Source organism: Bombina bombina, chromosome 1 (assembly GCF_027579735.1).
Source record: "Bombina bombina isolate aBomBom1 chromosome 1, aBomBom1.pri, whole genome shotgun sequence".
In the NCBI taxonomy this organism is placed as follows: Eukaryota; Metazoa; Chordata; class Amphibia; order Anura; family Bombinatoridae; genus Bombina; species Bombina bombina.
Window position 1 is genome coordinate 760,876,904 of NC_069499.1, and position 22,496 is coordinate 760,899,399.

The window sequence follows — 22,496 nt, forward strand, 5'->3', positions numbered from 1 at the left end:
GTTTAAAATGGTGAAATCTTGTCCTGAGTGCAAATTTATTTTTCTTAAGGTTTAAATATACATTGAACAATTTGAAATTGTAATATATAATGTAGTATAATTTATTTATTTATTCTGTCCACTTTTATCTGTAATTTAATTCTAACAATTGTGAGCTTTCCAATCCCTATTAAAACTGAAAATGCAGACTCCAGACTTAACACTGCTATATTCCACAAAATCATTGTTTGCACACTCTAGCAACTTATTTAACCCCTTAATGACCACAGCACTTTTCTTTTTTCTGTCCGTTTGGGACCAAGGCTATTTTTACATTTTTGCGGTGTTTGTGTATAGCTGTAATTTTCCTCTTACTCATTTACTGTACCCACACATATTATATACCGTTTTTCTCACCATTAAATGGACTTTCAAAGGATACCATTATTTTCATCATATCTTATAATTTGCTATAAAAAAAATACAAAATATGAGGAAAACATGGGAAAAAACACACTTTTTCTAACTTTGACCCCAAAATCTGTTACACATCTACAACCATCAAAAAACACTCATGCTAAATAGTTTCTAAATTTTGTCCTGAGTTTAGAAATACCCAATGTTCACATGTTCTTTGCTTTTTTTGCAAGTTATAGGGCAATAAGTACAAGTAGCACTTTGCTATTTCCAAACCACTCTTTTCAAAATTAGCGCTAGTTACATTAGAACACTGATATCTTTCAGGAATCCCTGAATATCCCTTGACATGTATGTATATTTTTTTTTAGAAGACATCCCAAAGTATTGATCTAGGCCCACTTTGGTATATTTCATGCCACCATTTCACCGCCAAATACGATCAAATAAAAAAATTTGTTCACTTTTTCACAAACTTTAGGTTTCTCACTGAAATTATTTACAAACAACTTATGCAATTATGGCATAAATGGTTGTAAATGCTTCTCTGGGATCCACTTTGTTCTTAAATAGCAGACATATATGGCTTTGGCAGTGCTTTTTGGTAATTAGAAGGCTGCTAAATGCCACTGCGCACCACACGTGTATTATGCCCAGCAGTGAAGGGGTTATTTAGGGAGCATGTAGGGAGCTTCTATGGTTAATTTTGGCTTTAGTGTAGTGTAGTAGACAACCCCAAGTATTGATCTAGGCCCATTTTGGTATATTTCATGCCACCATTTCACCACCAAATGCGATCAAATTAAAAAACGTTACATTTTTCACAATTTTAGGTTTCTCACTGAAATTATTTACAAACAGCTAGTGCAATTATGGCACAAATGGTTGTAAATGCTTCTCTGGGATCCCCTTTCTTAAGAAATACCACCTATATGCTTTGGCTTTGCTTTTTGGTAATTAGAAAGCCGCTAAATGCCACTGCACACCACACGTGTATTATGCCCAGCAGTGAAGGGGTTAATTAGGGAGCTTGTAGGGAGTTTGTAGGGTTAATTTTAGCTTTAGTGTAGTGTAGTAGACAACCCCAAGTATTGATCTAGGCCCATTTTGGTATATTCCATGCCACCATTTCACCGCCAAAAGCGATCAAATAAAAAAAATTGTTCACTTTTTCACACTTTTTCACAAACTTTAGGTTTCTCACTGAAATTATTTACAAACAACTTGTGCAATTATGGCACAAATGGTTGTAAATGCTTATCTGGGATTCCCTTTGTTCAGAAATAGCAGACATATATGGCTTTGGCGTTGCTTTTTGGTAATTAGAAGGCCGCTAAATGCCGCTGCGCATCACACGGGTATTATGGCTAGTAGTGAAGGGGTTAATTAGGTAGTTTGTAGGGAGCTTGCAGGGTTAATTTTAGCTTTAGTGTAGAGATCAGCCTCCCACCTGACACATCACACCCCCTGATCCCTCCCAAACAGCTTCCTTTCCTCCCCCATCCCACAATTTTCCCCGCCATCTTAAGTATTGGCAGAAAGTCTGCCAGTACTAAAATAAAATGTATCTTTGAATTTTTTTTTATTTTTTTTAGCATATTTACATATGCTGATGTGTAGGATCCGCCCTTAGCCCCCAACTTTCCTGATACCCCCCCCAAAACAGCTCTCAAACCCTCCCCCTCTGCCTTATTGGGGGCCATCTTGGGTACTGGCAGCTTTCTGCCAGTACCCAGTTTGCAAAAAAAATGTGTTTTATTTTTTTGTTTTCATTTTTTTTCTGTAGTGTAGCTTCCCCCCCACAGACCAACCCCCCACCCTCTGACTGATCATTTTTATCAAATCTATTCCCCCCCTTGTTCCCACTTTTAACACAAATTTTTCTGTAGTGTAGCGGTTCCCACCCGCTCCCTCCCGATGCACGCCCCCGCCTCCCCGTGCACGCATGCCACCAGCTATCCCAGCCCACGATCCCACCCCCCTCCACATCACAATGCCCATTGATGGCCGCCACCCGGCTCCCACCCACCAACGATACCGGCTATCGGTATCCGGTGCAGAGAGGGCCACAGAGTGGCTCTCTCTGCATCGGATGGCTAAAAAAGTTTATTGCAGGATGCCTCGATATCGAGGCATCACTGCAATAACCGGAAAGCAGCTGGAAGCGAGCAGGATCGCTTCCAGCTGCTTTCCAGACCGAGGACGTGCAGGGTACGTCCTCAGGCGTTAACTGTATTTTTTTTGAGGACGTACCCTGCATGTCCTCGGTCACTAAGGGGTTAAAGGGACAGTAAAGTCCAAATTAAACTTTCATGATTCGGATAGGGCATGTCACTTTAAACAACTTTCCAGTTTACTTTTATCGTCAAATTTACTTTGTTCTCTTGGTAGTCTTAGCTAAAACGAAATAGGCTCATATGCTAATTTCTAATCCCTTGAAGGCCACCTCTTATCTGAATGCATATGACAGTTTTTCAGAGGGCATTAGTTAATGTGTGCCATATAGATAACATTTTGCTCATGCCCGTGAAGTTAAGAGTCAGCACTAATTGCCTGAAATGCAAGTCTGTCAAAAGAACTGAAATAATGGGGCAGTTTGCAGAGGCTAAGATACAATGTAATCACAGAGGTAAAAAGTATAGCAATATAACAGTGCTGGTTATGCAAAACTGGGGAATGGGTAATAAAGGTAATAAATAATCTATCTTTTAAAGCAATAACATTTTTGGTATTTACTGTCCCTTTAAAGCACTCCCTAATTGTCTTCCGCTGAGAAGATTAGATGAAATAAAATCTAGGTTTCAGCATGGCCGACTCATTGATTTATAGAGACTAAAACTTTGCACTTGGTTCTTAAATATTTAAACAACTAATAGTTTAAAAAAATACACTTTTCATTTTTTTGTTTAATGTCCCGATAATTCCATTCTCGCTATAATTCTAGAATCCTCAGCAGGCATAAGAATACCTTTTGATAGCTAGTAAATACTGTATCCAGGAGGTGAACCAAACACCTTAACATCTGTGTTAGGAAGCCATCTTGGCTGGTACCACTTTTGTAATGTTGTGCATTCTTCCAGATACATTTATTGCAAGGCTAGAGAAACAGGGAATTAATTTGAAATAGAAGTTTTCAATTTTCTTAGCCTTCTTTCTTTATATCAGGGATGAGGAACCTTGGCACTCAGAACTATATTACCCATGATGCTTAGGAACTCTGAAGTCCAGTTGAGTATCATGGGAAATGTAGTTCTGAAACATCTGGAGGGCCAAGGTTCCCCATCCCTGCTTTAAAGAATGGTTTAGACTCTCTTAATAATCCTGGACTGCACTTTACCATCATAAATTCGAGATATTCAAACAACACAACTTTTTTAGACCAGGCAATATATGAGCAAAGAGTGGATGTTTTTGTTAAATCTGCACTATTTGATGGTATAGTAGAGCCAGTCATTGCAGAAGGAGCTTTGAAAGCTTATGTGTAATATATATATATATATATATGTATATATATATATATATATATATATATATATACACACACATACAGGAGTTAGCACAACTCCGCAAATGTAGACTAAGAACTACTATGAACACTGAGAAGCCTTCTGCTTATAAGCTCTTTTGGCATCTGTGCAGACTTTTCCATTATCACAATTATTTTAGCCGCCTTAAAAGTGTAGGTAACTGAGTATGATTGAAGCACACAGAGCTTCTGGCCAGGGAAGTGCTTCATGAAATACTGCAAAATGGAAAAAGGACCTCTCTTGCTCTGTGATTACAGAAGGTCCCATCATATATATGTTATTTGTACTTGCATGAACCCACATGCGTACAGACAAAGTGATCTTTCATGTTATTCCGAATTATATCATCCTTATGTGTCTAATATAGTACCCATCACTCAGCCATAAGGAAAATAGAGGCTATTGCCAGGAACCACAAGTCATCAAGAAGGCCCCCACTAGACACATTGGTGCACAGCAGTCTCTCACAGAATCGGGCTCCTATTAAATGAGAAGGTCGATGAGACACAAGTAACCTCACTTACTAACAGTGCCATCCACAAGTCAGAGAGGACTGAAGCAAGCATGGAAATAGGGGTGCTTCACTCTGCCCACTTTCTTAGTCCTCCCCACTTTGTACATGGACATAACTAAGAATGCAGGTCCTGCTAAGTAAAGGGACTTTTAAGAGAAGGAGCCTGGTTTGATCCATTTACACACACCCCAGACCCAGAAAGGCTACATTTAATTTTGGTGTGCATCGGCTAGGATGCTTTATACACTGAAAAGAGCTCAATCCAGTATGGTATTAATGATGCATGTAAAGGTTAAGGTGCTTAAATTTACATATAAACTAACAGGAAATGCAAATGTATGTACAATCTATCCCTAGGGTCACTGGCTTATAAGGCCAGCCAGGTACTTATCAAACAAATGTAAAACAAAAATTTGTTTTATTCAGGAAAGAAACATTCATTTTGCAAGATTTTTTTTTTTTTTTAAAAAGATACCTTAGATGCATCAACTTATTTACAACAGCTTCCTATATACAGTAAATGTAAAGTCAACTTTATGTGGTTAAGTTAAGGACTGATTTGTTTTAAAGAATAATTTGAATTAATTTTGCAATACTCTGTCTCAGTTTTAATTGATGCTGGGTGTTAGGTATTTCTTTCCTAAGATATGGTGAGTCCACGGCTTGAGTAATTACTTTTAGGAATATCACTCCTAGCCAGCAGGAGGAGGCAAAGAGCACCACAGTTTAACTGCTACGTATCACTTCCTTATCCACAACCCCCAGTCATTCTCTTTGCCTTTGGTGCATGGAGGAGGTGAAGTTTAGGTGTCTGAAGAAAAAAAAATGATTTAATCTACAAGCAAATTTTGGGGTATAGCCGTATTCCATGTCATTCCTTGCAGTCGGGTAGTGGTGGCTTTAAAGCAGTTAGGAACTTGTAATGAGGTACTTACTGCATTTTTCTAACAATTGCTGTCCTAGTTTAGAAAACCATAGTTGGCTACTCTGTTCTTTCTTTTTCAAAGTTTTTTTGTGAAGAACTGGGCCATCTCATAACTTGTAACTTTCTACATACCAGACAGCGCATCAGGTAAGTGTTTTTTCTTCAAGTTGGGGAGACCATGCATTTAATAAATTAAGACACTGCTTTTTTATTGGGACATAGATAATCCTGTTGTATGGGTTATACTGGGGCATGAAGAAGGCACTGTAGCATGTGTGAGACTAACATTGAAACTCTTTTAAAAAGAAAGGGTAAAATGTTTTTATTAGGATTTATTTTCTGACATATATTTACTTGATAAAACAATACAAGTTTAAACTGAAAGTAAGGCTGAATTTTCTATTTCAGCAGCTTATTAATTTCCCCTTTGCTTTAAAATAAAACAATGCAACCTTTTAAACTGTCCGGTTTGACAAAACGGTTATTTCTGCTACTCAGTGTACCAGGAAGCTATTTTTAGTGCCTCTCTGTGTCGCAGCAGTAATTTGAGCTCGGCAGTTGTGGTCACATGACCAGCTTTACTTCATAATATTTCTGAGGAAAAAGTTGTTTATTAAATGTTTTTTCTTAACTTTTCTCACATCATTTTAGCTGGGGATCGATCCTTATTTGGTATAAAATTTAAAGTGTATTTTTTCCTTGGCTTATTTTAATTGAATATTAAAATCTTTGAAATTTATCTGTACAAGTTTATTTACTGTTTCACAACATGTCTGATATGGAGCAAGAGCCTTCTCTCATGAATTCATGCTAATTATGTTTAGATGCACAAATTGCAGCTACTATGCAATTTTGTTCTTCATTTGTCAAGAAAACCTTGGAAAATAAAGGTAAAAATTTTTGAGCCTAATGTCTCTCAGGATGATGTTGTTAAAATAATACCTCAGCTTTCTCCTGCTACGTCCCAAGCCTCAATGGTGTCACATGCAGTGCCCTGCAGTTCCTCTATAACGCCTAGTGGAGTTTATTTAAAAGCAGAAATTGCTGCCCAGGTATTTTCAGCGTTATCTGCGGCATTAGCTGCTATTCCCAGATTACAGGGAAAACGCAAGAGAAAATCTAGAAATTTAGAAAGTAAGGTGCTTGTCCTCAGTTCTGCTTCCCAAGTTGCCCTTTCTCATAAGTCTGATGAGGAAGATACATCGGTACTTTCTGAGGGTGAAATCTCAGATTCAGACAGTATTATTCCTTCTTCTGAGACTGAGGTGGTATCCTTCATATTTAAGCTTTGTGTATTGTTAAAGGAGGTTTTAGCTACTTTAGATGACTCCGATACCCCTGCCGTTGTCACTCCTAAGAAATCTATTAAACTTAATAGTTTCTTTGATGAACCTTCCACTTCGGAGGTTTTTCATGTGCCGGACCGTGCTAGGAAGATTATCTCACAGTAATGGGAGAAACCAGGGTTGTCCTTTTCCCCGTCTCCCATTCTTAAGAAAATGTTTCCTGTTGAGGACTCCATTAAAGACCCTTGGTATACTATACCCAAAGGGGCCATTTCCACTCTGGCTAAGAGTACCACTATTCCTATTGAGGATAGCTGCTCTTTTAAGAATCCAATGGACAAGAAGCTGAAGGCTTATTTGAAAAAAAAATTATGTTCATCAAGGTCTCCAATGCCAACCTGCGGTGTGAATTGCCACCATGACAAGTGTGGCATCTTATTGGTTCGACACCTTGTCTGATTATCTTCAAGTAGAGACTTCCTTGGATGAAATTCAAGATAGGATTAAAGCTCTTAAATTGGCTAATTCCTTTATTGCAGATGCCATTTTACAGGTTGTTAGACTTGGAGCTAAAACTTCTAGTTTCGCTGTCCTAGCCGGCAGGGCGTTATGGTTGAAATCCTGGTCTGAGGATGTTTCCTCTAAAGTCAAGCTTCTGGCAATTACTTACAAGGGTAAAACCTTGTTTGGACCCGATTTGGCAGAAATTATCTCTGATATTACGGGTGGAAAAGGGTATTTTCTACCTCAAATTAAGAAGAATAGGCCTAAAGGACGTCAGAGTAATTTTCGTTCCTTTCATAACTTCAGAGGAAAGCCTTCCCCTTCTTCTTCCAAGCAGGAACAATCCAAGTCTTCTTGGAAACCCAATCAGTCTTGGAACAAGGGGAAACAATCAAAGAAACCCGCATATAATTCCAAATCAGCATGAAGGGTTTGCCCCGATCTGGGATTGGATCAGGTGGGGGCAGACTTTTTCAGTTCTCTCAAGCCTGGATACCAAATGTCCCAGATCCCTGGACTGTGGACATAGTATCCCAGGGTTACAAATTGGAATTCAAGACTTTTCCTTCCAGAGGCTGATTCCTTCTTTCAAGATTATCTGCAGACCAGATAAAGAGAGAGGCGTTCTTGAAATGTATACAACATCTTTCCTCCCTGGGAGTGATAGTTCCAGTTCCAGTGCAGTAATAGGGTCTCGGGTTCTACTCCAACCTATTTGTGGTTCCCAAAAAAGAGGGGACATTCCGTCCCATTCTAGACTTGAAGTGTCTAAACAAGTTTCTCAAAGTTCCATCCTTCAAGATGGAGACTATATGCTCCATTCTTCCTTTAGTACAAGAGGGTCAGTTCATGACAACCATAGACCTAAAGGATGCGTATCTTCATGTTTCTATTCCCAGGGACCATCATAGATTCCTGAGATTTGCCTTTCTGGACAAACATTTCCAGTTCATGTCCCTTCCATTTGGTCTAGCCATGGCTCCCAGAATTTTTTCAAAGGTTCAGGGGGCTCTTTTGGCAGTGATCTGTTCTCGTGGAATTGCTGTGGCACCCTACCTGGATGACATATTGGTTCAGGCGCCATCTTTTCAACTAGCAAAATCTCACACAGAGATATTGTTGTCTTTTCTTTGTTCCCACGGATGGAATGTGAATCTGGAAAAAGCTCCCTTTCCCCTGCTACAAGAGCAGTGTTCTTAGGGACCATAATAGATTCTCTATTGATGAAGATTTTTCTGACAGAAGGAAAAACAAAATTATTTCCTCTTGCCTCTCTCTTCATGCTTCTGCTCATCTTTCAGTGGCTCAATGTATGGAGGTAATCAGTCTGATGGTGGCTTCTATGGATATCATTTCTCAATTCCTTTTGAGAGGTCTCCAGTTGTGCATGCTCAGACAATGGAATGGTGACCATGCGGATCTATCTCAAAAAGTAAAGTTAGATCAGTCATCAAGGGATTCTCTCCCGTGGTGGATTTCTCAGGAATATATGTCTCAGGGCACATGCTTTCGGAGACCTTCCTGGGTGATCGTGACCACTGACGCCAGCCTGCTGGGCTGGGGCACAGTCTGGAACTTGTAAAAGCTCAGGGCCTTTGGACTCGGAGAAGTCTGCCCTTCCCATCAACATCCTGGAATTGAGGGCGATTTACAATGTTCTATTGGCTTGGCCTCAGTTGTCCTCAGCCCAGTTTATCAGGTTCCAGTCAGACAACATAACCTCTGTGGCTTACATCAATCACCAGGGAGGAACTCGGAGGTCTTTAGCCATGAAGGATTTTACTCAGATTCTTCAGTGGGCAGAGACCCACAATTGCTGTCTATCTGCCATCAACATTCCAGGAGTAGACAACTGGAAAGCAGATTTTCTGAGCAGACAGACTTTTCATCCCGGGGATTGGAAACTCCATCCAGAGGTGTTTTCCAGCTTAGTCCTCAAATGGGGGATGCCGGAGTTAGATCTGACCGCGCCCTGTCAGAACGCCAAGCTTCCACGGTACGGTTCAAGGTCAAGAGATCTGCAGGCCGTTCTGATAGATGCTCTGGTGGTTCCTTGGGTTTTTAGGTTGGCATACCTGTTTCCTCTGTTTGCTCTCCTTCCATGAGTCATTGCTCGTATCAAACAGGAGAGGGCGTCAGTGATTCTAATATCCCCTGCGTGGACTCGCAGGATCTGGTTTGCAGACCTAGTAGAGATCTCTCCTAAATTGGAGACTACCTCTGAGGAAGGACCTCCTGATTCAGGGTCCCTTCCTTAATCCAAATCTCATTTCTCTGAAGACGACTGCTTGGAGATTGAACACTTAATTCTGTCTAAGCGTGGTTTTTCTGAGTTGGTCATTGAGACCATGATTTAGGCTTGCAAGCCTGTTACTAGAAAGATTTACCATAAGATATGATGTAAATATCTTTATTGGTGTGAATGCAAGGGCTACTCTTGGAGTAGAATTATAATTCCTAGAATTTTATCTTTTCTTCAGGAAGGCCTGGAGAAGGGATTGTCAGTCAGTACCCTAAAGGGTCAGATTTCTGCTTTATCAGTTTTACTACATAAACGTTTGGCGGATGTACTAGATGTGCAATCTTTTTGTCAGGCCTTGTTCAAAATCAGGCCTGTATTTAAGTCTGTTGCTCCTCCTTGGAGCCTTAACCTTGTTCCTAAAGTTGTACAGCTGGCTCCGTTTTAGTCTTTGCATTCCATAGACATTAAGTTGTTATCTTGGAAGGTTTTGTTTCTTGTTGCTATCTCTTCTGCTCGAAGAGTCTCGGAACTCTCAGCTCTGCAGTGCGATTCCCCTTATCTTATTTTTCATGCCGATAAGGCGGTTCTTCGTACTAAGTTAGGTTTCCTTCCTAAGGTTAATTCTAATAGAAATGTCAATAAGGAAATTGTTGTTCCCTCTCTGTGTCCTAATCCTTCTTCTTCCAAAGAACGTTTGTTACACAATTTGGATGTTGTACGTGCTCTTAAATACTACTACTTACAAGCGACTAAGGATTTTCGCCAGTCCTCTGCCCTCTTTGTCTGTTACTGCTACTGCTACTACTCTTTCTTTTTGGTTACGAAGTATAATTCGTTTGGCTTATGAGACTGCTGGACAACAGCCTCTTGAGAGAATTACCGCTCATTCCACAAGAGCCGTTTCCTCTTTCTGGGCTTTCAAAAATGAAGCTTCTGTGGAACAAATTTGCAAGGCTGCAATTTAGTCTTTTCTACATCCTTTTTTCAAAATTTTAACATTTTTATACTTTTGTCTCGGCTGAGGCTTCTTTTGGGAGAAAGGTTCTTCAAGCGGTGGTGCCTTCTGTTTAGGACTGCCTGTCTTGTCCCTTCCTATTTATCCGTGTCCTCTAGCTTGGGTATTGGTTCCCAACAGTAATTACTCAAGCCGTGGACTCACCATATATTAGGAAAGAAAAACAAAATGTATGCTTACCTGTTAAATGTATTTATTTCCGGATATGGTGAGTCCACGGCCCCACCCTTTATTTTAAGACAGTTATTCTTTTGACTATAGCCTCAGGCATCTCTACACCTTGTGTTACTCCTTTTTCTCCATTTACCTTCGGTCGAATGACTGGGGGTTGTGGGTAAGGGAGTGATACTTAGCAGTTTAACTGTGGTGCTCTTTGCCTCCTCCTGCTGGTCAGGAGTGATATTCCCAACAGTAATTACTCAAGCCGTGGACTCACCATATCCGGAAATAAATACATTTATCAGGTAAGCATACATTTTGTTTTTCTACAGGATGATAGAAGCTATCTTTATTAATATGACCGTTTTATCTTTTGAAACCAGTTAACTTTTATGTTCAATGTTTTCATGTTTTGGAACTAAGAGTTATTTCTTGTGATTCTCTCCATTTCTAGGAGGTGATTAGAAATCTGGTGAAAAGATATGTTGCAGCAATGATCAGAAATTCAAAAACCAATGAGGGTTTGACAGAAGAAAATTTTAAGGTAACAAGAAACGCAAGAATTTCTATACATGTTATAACTGTGCACTGGTGCATTTGAAAAAGCATGGAGATTTATTTAGTTAGATCACGTTGGTTAAACCTACTAATAGTTAAAACATTTCAAAATTTAAAATGTTTTTTGAAGTGAGATGATTGTTAAAGTTTTTGTGGATATACACAATGATGTAAAGTAAAATAGATGTCAGACTTCTCTTACACTGTTCCTGTATTTAACAGTTTAAAACTATACATAAAACTAAAAATAAAGAGAAGCACTCAAAAGGCTATGGACATAAAGATTTATTTAGACAATAAAATATGGTTATCTCAACCTAAAATCATGAGTGCGCAAAATTTATAGAATTCCTTCACATTCAATATATAATTTTTTTATTGTTATCACAATCTGCTCATAGCATCATAACATTAACGTGTTTCAGCTCATTACAAGCCTTGGTCTTGTATATGGGGAGTTCAAAGGAATATAGAAGTACCACTGCTAAAAGTTTGGAGACTCGCTAATTCCGGAGATCCCACTTTCACCTAGATTTCAAATTTTGTGATATGGTGCGGTACGGCTATACCGCTGAAAATTACGCGTGGAATGGCAGGTAACACATATAACAAGTCGCAGCAGTATAGCTATACTGCAAGCATTTTAGCCTTTACGCAACTCTCCATTCCGCACTCAAAAAATGAAGTTTGAGTGCGGATTTTCCATAGCGCCGTATTACAGGTTGTGCGGTCCGGCTAAAATGCTTCCATTATAGCCTTTACCGCCGTGAGCCATTAGGCGATCTGAGACCAGTAGTTATGGATTTTGGGAAACAAAAATGTTTCACAAAACTCATAACTAAAATGTTACAAAGTACACTAACACCCATAAACTACATATTAACCCCTAAACCGACACCCTCCGCATTGCAAATACTCTATTACACCTATTAACCCCTAATCTGCCGACCACCCACATCGCCGACACTAAAATAAACCTATTAACCCCTTAACCACCTGCCACCCACATCGCCAACACTATAATAAAGTATTAACCCCTAAATCGCCAACCTCCCGCATCACAAATACTATATTACACCTATAAACCCCTAAACCTCCAGCCCCCACATCACAACTAATAAACTAAACATATTAACCCCTTAACCGCCAGCTCCCACATCGCAAAAAACTAAATTAAACTATTACCCCATAAACCTAACATCCCCTAACTTTAAATTAAATTACAATATAACTATCTTAAAATAAATATAAACTTACCTGTGAAATAAAAAAAAACTAAGATTAAACTATAATAACCTAACATAACTATTCTAATAAAATAAAATAAACTACCAATTAAAAATCCTAAATTACATGATTAAAAAAAAAACATTCCAAAAAAGCTAAAATTACGAAAAATAAAAAAACACTAAAATTACAAAAAATAAAAAAGGAAATTATCCAAAATAATAACAATTACACCTAATCTAATAGCCCTATAAAAACAAAAAAGTCCCCCCAAATAAAAACACTCCTTAAAAGCAAAACCCCCCCACCCAACCAACCCCTCAAAATAAAAAACCTAAGTCTAAAAAAATCCTAAGATACCCATTGCCCCTAAAGGCATTCAACTCTTTTACTGCCCTTAAAAGGGCATTCAGCTCTTTTACTGCCCATCAAAACCCTAATATAAAAAAAAACACTCCAAAAAAGCTAACACTAACCTCAGAAAATCTACTCACGGTTCCTGAAGTCTAGACATCCATCTTCATCCAGACGGCGAGACGTCTTCATGTAGGCAGCGACATCTTGATCCATCGCGGAGGCATCTTCTTTCTTCATGGAGCTGTGGAGGACCGGATCTGTGGAGGCGCGGAGCATCTTTGCCAGCAGCGCGGACATCCAGCGTGGAGGATCCTCTTCATATGATCATCACCGTACACTGAAGCTTGAATGCAAGGTACCCATTTAAAAATGGGGCACCTTGCATCCCTATTGGCTGAAATTTTCAAATCAGCCAATAGGATGAGAGCTACTGACATCCTATTGGCTGATTTGAACAGCCAATAGGATTTCAGTAGCTCTCATCCTATTGGCTGATTTGAAAATGTCAGCCAATAGGAATGCAAAGTACCCCATATTTAAACGGGTACCTTGCATTCAAGCTTCAGTGTACGACGGTGACCTTATGAAGAGGATCCTCCACGCTGGAAGTCTGCGCCACTGGCAAAGATGCTCTATGGCTCAACAGCTCCGCGACACCGGGATGAAGAAAGAAGATGCCCCCGCGTTGAATCAAGATGTTGCAGCCTGGATGAAGATGGATGTTCGGACTTCAGGAACCGTGAGTAGATATTTTTTTTTTTTTCGTAGTATTATGTTTATTTAAATTTGTAATTTAGGTTATTTATTTTTTCGTAGTGTTAGTTTTTTTTAATCATGTCATTTAGGATTTTTAATTGGTAACTTATTTTCTTCTTAAATGGAAAGTCCACAGCTGCATTCATTACTTTGGGAAATAAGAACCTGGCCACCAGGAGGAGGCAAAGACACCCCAGCCAAAGGCTTAAATACTCCTCCCACTTCCCTCATCCCCTAGTCATTCTTTGTTTTTCTTCCCAGGAGGTTGGCAGAGAAGTGTCAGAAGTTTTTTTTTTTATTACTGTATTTTTTCTATATTAATGTTTCTTATGGAGGGTAATACTCTTCGACAAGAAACAGGAGTTTAAAGTAGTCCTTTCAGTCTCTCGTGTGAAGGCATGGGCAAAAGTGAGAGTCCGGAGATGCAGTGGGAGCTTCCCCTGCGACACCATCCCGACTCGTATTCACAGCTCCCTTTCAGCACTTGGCATTGTCGAACTTCGCTTCACTACCTGCTGTCCTCTCTCAAGTCCATGGTGGAGGCGATGCTACCATTCGTCACACTTGAAGGGCCATGTTCCTGTTCCATGGCGTGGATTCTGGTAAGATCGTTTCATTTACCTTCTCTGATTGCACTGTAACGCATTTGTTAGGTAAAATTCAAGGTCTCAATGGGACTCCTTTAGTATCTTTGAATCAAGGGTTAATATCTCCTAAAGGGGGATTATTGAACAGAGGGGGTTTTTAATCATGTTTTTATTATGTGATTTAACCTGCTTATGTTTAGTGTTTTTCTGGCTCTGACTTGGAACATATAGGCTTTCAAAGTGATGCGACCTTACAGTTGGGCGTGCTTTTTATTTTGGACTGTACGGTTCACCTGGTGACTGGGCATTTAACGTCCGTGTCTCCCATTTCCGCATTCCTGTCTGTGTGCCGTCTGAGTAGTAGTCTGCTGCGGTCTGGTTATCAAGAGGTGGTGAGTGCCACAGTCATTGGGGGTGTCTGGTGTTGTTTTTATTTTGGTTTTATAGTCCACTGAAAGTATCCAACTATGGAGGATACTGATGTTGAATCGGGTCAACTTTCTGGGTCAGACTCCTCATCCTGTGATGAGTGTGAATCGGACCCTTGGACACAGGTCCATCAGTTATGTTCCTCAGGCCGTTCTAGAGCTCCTTGTTCCTTGAGCTCGGGGATTCAAGAGACTTCTGAGCTTTCCGCTTCGGGGGGCCCTGTCCTCCGGGAGGCAAGTTCCCTACCGCTCCCTTCTAAAACTACAACCTTCTAAAACGGGTAATCCAAGTTATGTCTTTCCCTCCTCGGATGTTCCCCCCGGAGGTGGTGTCGCGTTTTCGTTTCTACATCCTTTTGATGCGGGCTCGACTGCAGAGTCGGGATGTTTGTTTGCGATTGTGCTCGTGCCCGATTTTCCCGGGTCTCTCGGCCCTGGGAGGACATATGCAGCTCCCTGAGGGAGTAGCCTTTCCAGAGTAGTGTGTTTTTCGTTACAGGCGGGCCCACCTTAGTGTCAGACACGTTTTCGGGTTACTGGGGGACCCTACCCTTATGGGTTATGGGACTCGGTAGCTTTTTCTTCGAATGACACAACCTTGTTAGACGTGGGGGGATGGTATAATCTCCTCTATGTCTTGTTTTCACGATCCTTCCCAGTTTTGTTGAGCAGGTTTTCCGTTAGGTGGGTCCTGCGGGCCTTCTGTTCATTTTTTGGGCATTAAACTTCAGGTTGCCGGTTGGTTTAATTTTGTCCGGTAGGACGATTTTTGTTTTTTCCTTATAATAGTTCCTGTGGGAACTTTTTTTTCTGGGATCGATGCTCGTGGTTTTGCTTCTATTGAAGTTCTTAGGAACACGTTAGTTCCATGTTAATCTGTTAAATATTTTCTGCCTCTCTCTGAGAGTAGAAGAGTCTGCTCGGCGGTGGTAACCCTGTTGTGGGCTGGCCCTGCTTGGATTCAGTTCTGTTGTAACGTGACGTTTCAGACATGTGGCGACTATCGGCCTAACTGGTCTGGTAGGGGCGCCGATTTCTCACAATAATGTTTGTGTTATTTTGCTTCTAGTTAAGCATTTACCAGGACTTATGGGTCAGAGGTTCTTGGGAGTGTTTCATTTTTTTATAACTATCTCTCGGGGGACCGGTCAGAGAAAATGCTGCGTCTCTCTCCGTTGTTCCCGCTTTTTGGGGAGCTGGAGTATTCCTTCCACGTGGTGTGAAGGATAGAGGCCCTAGCGCCTTTTTGTCCGCCCATCAGGGTGGGTTTAAGCCTTTTGGAGGCTTTGGAATTTGTCCTTTTAGGACTTGTTCTGTTGGATGTCTCTGGTTTTGCGACCTTCTGGACTATCTCTGTTTCTCCTGGGGGGGGGGGTCACTTTCGGGGATCTGGTTTCCCTTTGGGAGTTATTTTGTTCCTCTAAGGACATCTGACAGTGTAGTCTGGAGATCTATAGATCCCAGGTAGGGGATTAGCCGCACTGGTCAAGCACATTAGTGTTCATGTCGCTTGGTTGACTAATCATCGAGCGTCTTTATACGTCCTTGAGAGTCCTTGCTACTTTTAGAGCATTGGTCTTCTGTGAGGGGGTCTCTTCCCTTTGGATTGGGACTTGCAGAGCTCTTGCTCTTGTTATCCGGCTTCGTCCGGATGTTCCCTGGGAGGTCTATTGGTCTCTCGGACCAGGGATTCCTGTTCCTGCATGATGGTTTAGTTTAACCATTTAAGGACACAGGGGACTTATCCTGATCTTCCGGTAGTCGAGGAGTTGTTCTCGGCTCCTCCTTTTGGATCCCGGATGTCAGATCCTAGGTCGGACCTGGGAGTTCAGCGTTCCGGGTTCCTCGGCCCTTGTCCTTGTTCTGGCTTTTTATTTGGGCCAGCTTTTCTAGGAGCCGGGTAGCTGTGGTTCCCTAGGGTCAGCCGCCTTTGGTCTCTTGTCGGTGGCAGTTCCAACTTCACAGGGGACGGTTGCAAGGGCAAGGTTTTTATTTCCGCGCCTGCTAGGTGCGCTCACTCAATGGGATTTTAACTGAGAGACTCTTCTGTGATACAGTGGAGTGACCTTGTTTTCTCCAGGATTCTTCCTTGACATTCCTGTTCCTTGGGGAGGTGTCTCTCGATGCTCTCGTTTCTGGGGGTTCCCTATGTCCTTCACTCCTCTCTTCTGAGGTGAAGTTCCTTTGTGGGAGCTCTCCAGTGGGTGGGAGGTTGAAGCAGGTTTTTTTCTTCGGTTCGGACAATGGTCAACTTCTGTTGTTCTTTCCTAACTGGGCTCTTGGCCAACGTTGAAACTTTAGTTGGTTGACTCACATGCCTTCTCAAGTGTCTCTAGATGGAGTAGCTGTGTCTACTCTATCGCTTTTGTGGGTCGGTCCTCGGTTACCTTGTTTCCCTGCTCAGATCTGCTATTGCTTGGGCTGGTCCGGCTTGAGGTATGATCTGAGATCGGTTGTTCGTTCGCAGGTCTTTGGGCTAGTGGACTTTTGGTTAGTCTGGCACCTTAGTTTGCCTGGTGGGTGCCCTCTGTCTGGGAGGCTGAGCAATTTGTTATTTCCCTTGTTGGCAGTTTTCCTTGTGGATGTCTTGGAATTGTACCAAGGACGGTGAGTTTCTGGACATTTTTTTACTGGGTTCCTACCGTATTTTCATTACATTTTTTCTGAGATCCGATGTCAAGGACTTGTTTTTCAGCTGTCATTTTTTATGCTTCTGTACGATCCTTGGGCTCTTCTTGTCTACAGGAGATGGTTTATTAAAGGATCTTTATACCTTTTGGGTATTTGTACTAGTACAGGGAGTATGGGACTGTCTATGGGGCGACGGTCCTTTTGGTGGAGTGTTGGTTCAGTGAGTCTGCTTGGGATCTCTGGTTGGACTTTCGAACTGTCTATGAGTCTGTGTCCTCGGGGGCCTTTTTCACTCTTAATTTTCTGCCTGGCTCTGAAGAAGCGGGGTTTGGGATGGTTTGTGGTTTTCTGGCTTGGTGCCCTCAGAATGGGCCACCTATTGTACCATCCCGTTTTGGCATTCAGTGTCCTCTATAGCTTGGGTATTGTTTTCCCAAAAGTAATGAATGCAGCTGTGGACTCTTTCCATTTAAGAAGAAAAACTAAAATTATGCTTACCTGATCATTTTCTTTTCTTCTGATGGAAAGAGTCCACAGATCCCCACCCATAATTTTATGTGGGGCGTCCTTATTTTATTCTTCTGGCACCTTTCACCCTGATATTTCTTCTACTGTTTCTTGTTCCTCGGCAGAATGACTGGGGGATGAGGGAAGTGGGAGGAGTATTTAAGCCTTTGGCCTCTAGTTATCAAAGTCTGGCGGACCTGATCCAACAGTGCGGATCAGGTCCGCCAGACTTTGCTGAATACGGCGAGCAATACGCTCGCTGTATTCAGCATTGCACCAGCAGCTCACAAGAGCTGCTGGTGCAACGCTGCCCCCTGCAGACTCGCAGCCAATCGGACGCCAGCAGAGGGGTGTCAATCAACCCGATCATACTCGATCAGGTTGATTTCCGGCGATGTGTGTCCGCCTGCTCAGAGCAGGCGGACAGGTTATGGAGCACCGGTCTTTGTGACCGCTGCTTCATAACTGCTGTTTCTTGCGAGCCTGCAGGCTCACCAGAAACACGGGGCATCAAGCTCCATACAGAGCTTGATACATATGCCCCTATGGCTGGGGTGTCTTTGCCTCCTGCTGGTGGCCAGGTTCTTATTTCCCAAAAGTAATGAATGAAGCTGTGAAGCTGTGGGAAAGAAAATTATCAGGTAAGCATAATTTATGTTTTTATTTTATTAGAATAGTTATGTTAGGTTAATTTATAGTTTAATCTTAGTTTTTTTTATTTCACAGGTCTGGGGCAACAGATTAGGGTGTTTAGACTAGGGGTTTATGTTAGGGTGTTAGGTTTAACATTACTTTTATTTTCCCCATAGACATCAATGGAGTTGCGTTACGGCGATCGCCATTCTGCGATCGCAGGTGTTAGTTTTTTTCTAACACTTTCTCTCCATTGATGTCTATGGTGGAAAGCGTGCACGAGCACGTAAACTCATCCCTCGGATTTTGTGCAGTATGGCGCTTATCGCACCATACCGGACAGCACATAGGGTTTTTTTGTGTAACTTGTAATGGCAGCTCTATGGAAAGTTCGATAACGCAAATTTTTTTGCGTTCTTTACGCACCCGGTTTAGCGCAAAACTTGTAATCTAGGTGTTTGTGTGCTGTTTGAAAAGCTGCTGGTGAAGTGTAAATACCAGCTCAGTGTGAACCCTGGGATGCCGGATGTAAAGATCGTTAGCCTAAAAACATAAAAAAGACACAAGGGACGATCGCTAACAGATTACCTAAACTGGGGGCGTGAGTTTGATGGTTTTCATTTGTATCAAAGAAAGGGATTCACCTTGTTGCCTTTTTTAAATCTGTTACAATTTGAATGTAAGGGTAACGAGATTGGAGGCACATCATTGGTTACAGGTTGTCACGTGTCACTCACTCCTAACTGAACCGGAGGATCTGGAAAGAACGCTAAGTGACTTTGATAAGAGCTAACTTACTATTTATATGTCTAATCCTATAACGGTTTTTATATATTGAATGTGAAGGAATTGTGCACTCATGATTTTAGGTTGAGATAACCATATTTTATTGTATAAATAAATCTTTATGTCTTTAGCCTTTTGAGCGCTTCTCTTTATTTTGAGTTTTATGTTAAAGTTTTTGTGCATGTTAAATTCATATATTAATTTCCTTGTTCAATGAAAGGTTGCAGATATAGATTAAAGCATTTTTTTTTAAATATTAAAGGGACAGTCAACTCCAGAATATTGTTTAAAGAGATAGATAAACCCTTTATTAACCATTCCCCAGTATTGCATAACTGACACGGTTATATTAATACACTTTTTAGCTCTGTGATTGCCTTTGTATCTAAGCATCTGCAGACTGCCCCCTTATCTCGGTTCTTTTGACAGATTTGCATTTTAGCAAATCAGTACTGACTCATAAGTAACTCGGTAACTCGCGAGCACAATATTATCTATATGGCAAACACAAACTAGCGCTGTCTAGCTGTAAAAAACTGTCAAAATACAGTGAGATAAGATGCAGCCTTCAAAGGCTTAGAAATTAGCATATGAGTCTACCTAGGTTTAGCTTTCAACAAAGAATACAAAAGAGAAGAAAGCACATTTGATGATAAAAGTAAATTGGAAAGTTGCTTAAAATTGCATGTCCTATCTAAATCATGAAAGTTTTATTTTGTCAAGACTGTCCCTTTAAACACAACATAGATACAGATATCATACTAATATGAGAATTCAGTTATCAATTTAGAAGGCAAGGGTAAAATGGTAAAAGTGGTTTAGTGGAATACCCATTATAGAAAATATTTCCTTTTAATTTTTTTTTATATTAATCACATTTGAATTACTTAATTGAAAAGTAAAATGTATGTCCTATTAATATTCTTTTATTCATGTTTACAAGAAGGGAAATATTTACTCAAGTACTCCATATTGTTCCTTTTTTTGTTTGTTTTTTTTTTAAAAAAAATTTAATTTTGAAACAAATTTCTTTGAATATTCACACCAAAAAATTAGGCTAAACCAAAATTTTCACGGCTTTATATATCTACTGTAAAGTAAGTTTCTCTCCTTCTCGTAAAGAATATCAGTGAACCCTTAATAAGATACAAAATACTCAAGGTAAAAATAGCCTTAAAATCAATCCCTGAGGGACCTCGATACTGATGAGGCATATTATAGAATCTCACGATACAAGAGAGCTTTAGAGAATTGGGCCCTCATTCTTACCATAGAAAGATACTGTATATGTAATTCTATTACATCTAATTTGACAAACTAAAGTATGATGCCACCATTTTAAATAAATATTTTTATGTTACAAAATAGATCTAATATGAGATTGGTAGCTGAAAAACTAAATCTATTTAGACATAAGTTGTTATAGCTATGTTATCATACATTAAGCTTTCTGACTATAGCATACATTTTATTTTCACATCTTTGCTTTTCAGTAAGGCTTTACAAGACCGTTAAATTGACATTCAATAAAAGTGGTTACCATGAGCTTACAGAACCATTCTAAGGGAATGTAATTATACACTAATAAAAGGATTACTCTTGCTCATGCCAACAGCCTTTTGTAAAATCTTTTTGCTAGTGGAATGAAATCAGTTCCCTTGCTACAGATCATAGCCATATGGTTGCAGTAACATTAGACTAGACATGTAATGATCAACTCAGAAAAGAAAAAAAAAAAAGAGTCATATAAGTGTCTCTTCGTTTAACACAGTAAAACATAAAATTTTGCAGAAGATGCGTGTGTGCATTATTTATTAATAAGTAAGCATAAATCTTCCTAAACCAGGAATGACACTGGTAAAATATTGGTGTGTTAAAAATAAATTATTGAGCACTGCAATATCTCACTAGGAATTTTCAGGTATGAACAATTTCCTCTAGAGTCCTTATGATTTGTTAAGAACATCAAAGGCTCATTTATGTCATCCTCGAATAAATATCTCACTGGAAGCATTTCATTCTCTTCTCTGTAGGTTTCTTCACACCTCTATTTTTTTTATCAATGTGCCAAGCAGCTTTGAAATATGCTTTATAGCCTTGTTTATCAACATTTAGTTACTTGTGAAATGATTTATTAGATATCAGGACCTGTTTAAATTTATTGTTTTGTCATTTTCCTATTTGGTTCATACTTTAATTTCAGATGCAGTATATGGGGAACATTATCACTATACTCTCAAAGGGTTAAGCTAAATTATCAAGCAGAAGAAAACTGGGATAATGAGCTCAGCTTCTTGTTAGATTTACAGCTCAACTTTCTCAGTGGGATCCTATAATGATATACACATATGAACATTCCTACTATATATAGAGAGATCAATATACCTACTAGCATTATTACTGTGGGCCTGTGCTTAAAGGGGTTGCTTGGCATACTAGTCTTGGTAGCCTAGGTAGGTGACTGGGTACTGCTGTTAGGGTTATTGTAGCCTCAGGTTTATCCTAAAGAGACATGAAACGCAATTTTTTTCTTTCATGATTCAGATAGAGAATACAATTTAAAAAAACTTTTTATCAAATTTGCATCGCCCTCATGCTATTCTTTGTTAAAGCGATATCTAGATAGGTAGTGTGTACATGTCTGGATTTTTCTTTATTCTCTTGGTATGTTTATTTTAAAAGCAGAAATTTAAGCTTAGGAGCCAGCCCATTTTTGGTTCAGCACCTGGGTAGCTGAACCAAAAATGTGCCGGCTCATCAGAGCGCGCTTCCATAGGCCCAAATGGAGCCTCGTTCTCATGCCATCAGACATGGCATGAGAACTAGTGCAGAGAAGGGGGTAAGTCAAAAAACACAAAGGATGCCGCTGCAGAGCAACAGTAAAATATATTCTTTATTCAATCATAAAAAAACGCCAAACACACAGGAGAAAGCTCAGCCTGGCTTACGCGTTTCACGCTGCAACAGGGCGCTTACTCATAGACAGAGCACAAGTAAAATAACCGGTATATTTCAATGGTAAAACCTCCAATCGTTTGCGAGTCTATAATGAGGTAGACACTCTAAAACATTGAGTCTTACACACAAATTGATTGTCAAGGTAACCTGTCAAAATATAACAGAAGTTAAAAACAAAGTATCATGTTTACTTGAAGACTGTGGTAAAAATGTAACACAATATTATGATATGTATCAATAATTATAACAAATAAAAAAAATTGAAAAACAGTTCGAACACTTCAAACAATTATAACAATGTTAGTATGATATATGTAAATGTAAATATAAAATGTCCGCTAACTACCTGCATGTAGAAAGCAAGGGTGCCGGTCTCAAATCATGTTATAATATTATGCAGCCTATATAGACTATATATATTTTCGTAAGATTTATTCATCACACACTCAACAAACATATTATGAATATTATAGAATAGTGTACCCTATATGGTCAGACAT

General features: G+C 40.0%; 1 protein-coding gene across 1 annotated transcript in view; it reads left to right on the forward strand.

Annotated features, from left to right (window-relative positions):
- The window catches only part of TRPC5 (transient receptor potential cation channel subfamily C member 5), a 400,026-nt gene that overhangs the window by 359,774 nt on the left and 17,756 nt on the right, over positions 1-22,496 (forward strand). Inside the window, exon 9 of the mRNA XM_053699326.1 lies at positions 11,023-11,112. Within this exon, the coding sequence (XP_053555301.1) occupies positions 11,023-11,112 (90 nt within the window). The remainder of the gene's footprint in view (positions 1-11,022; positions 11,113-22,496) is intronic.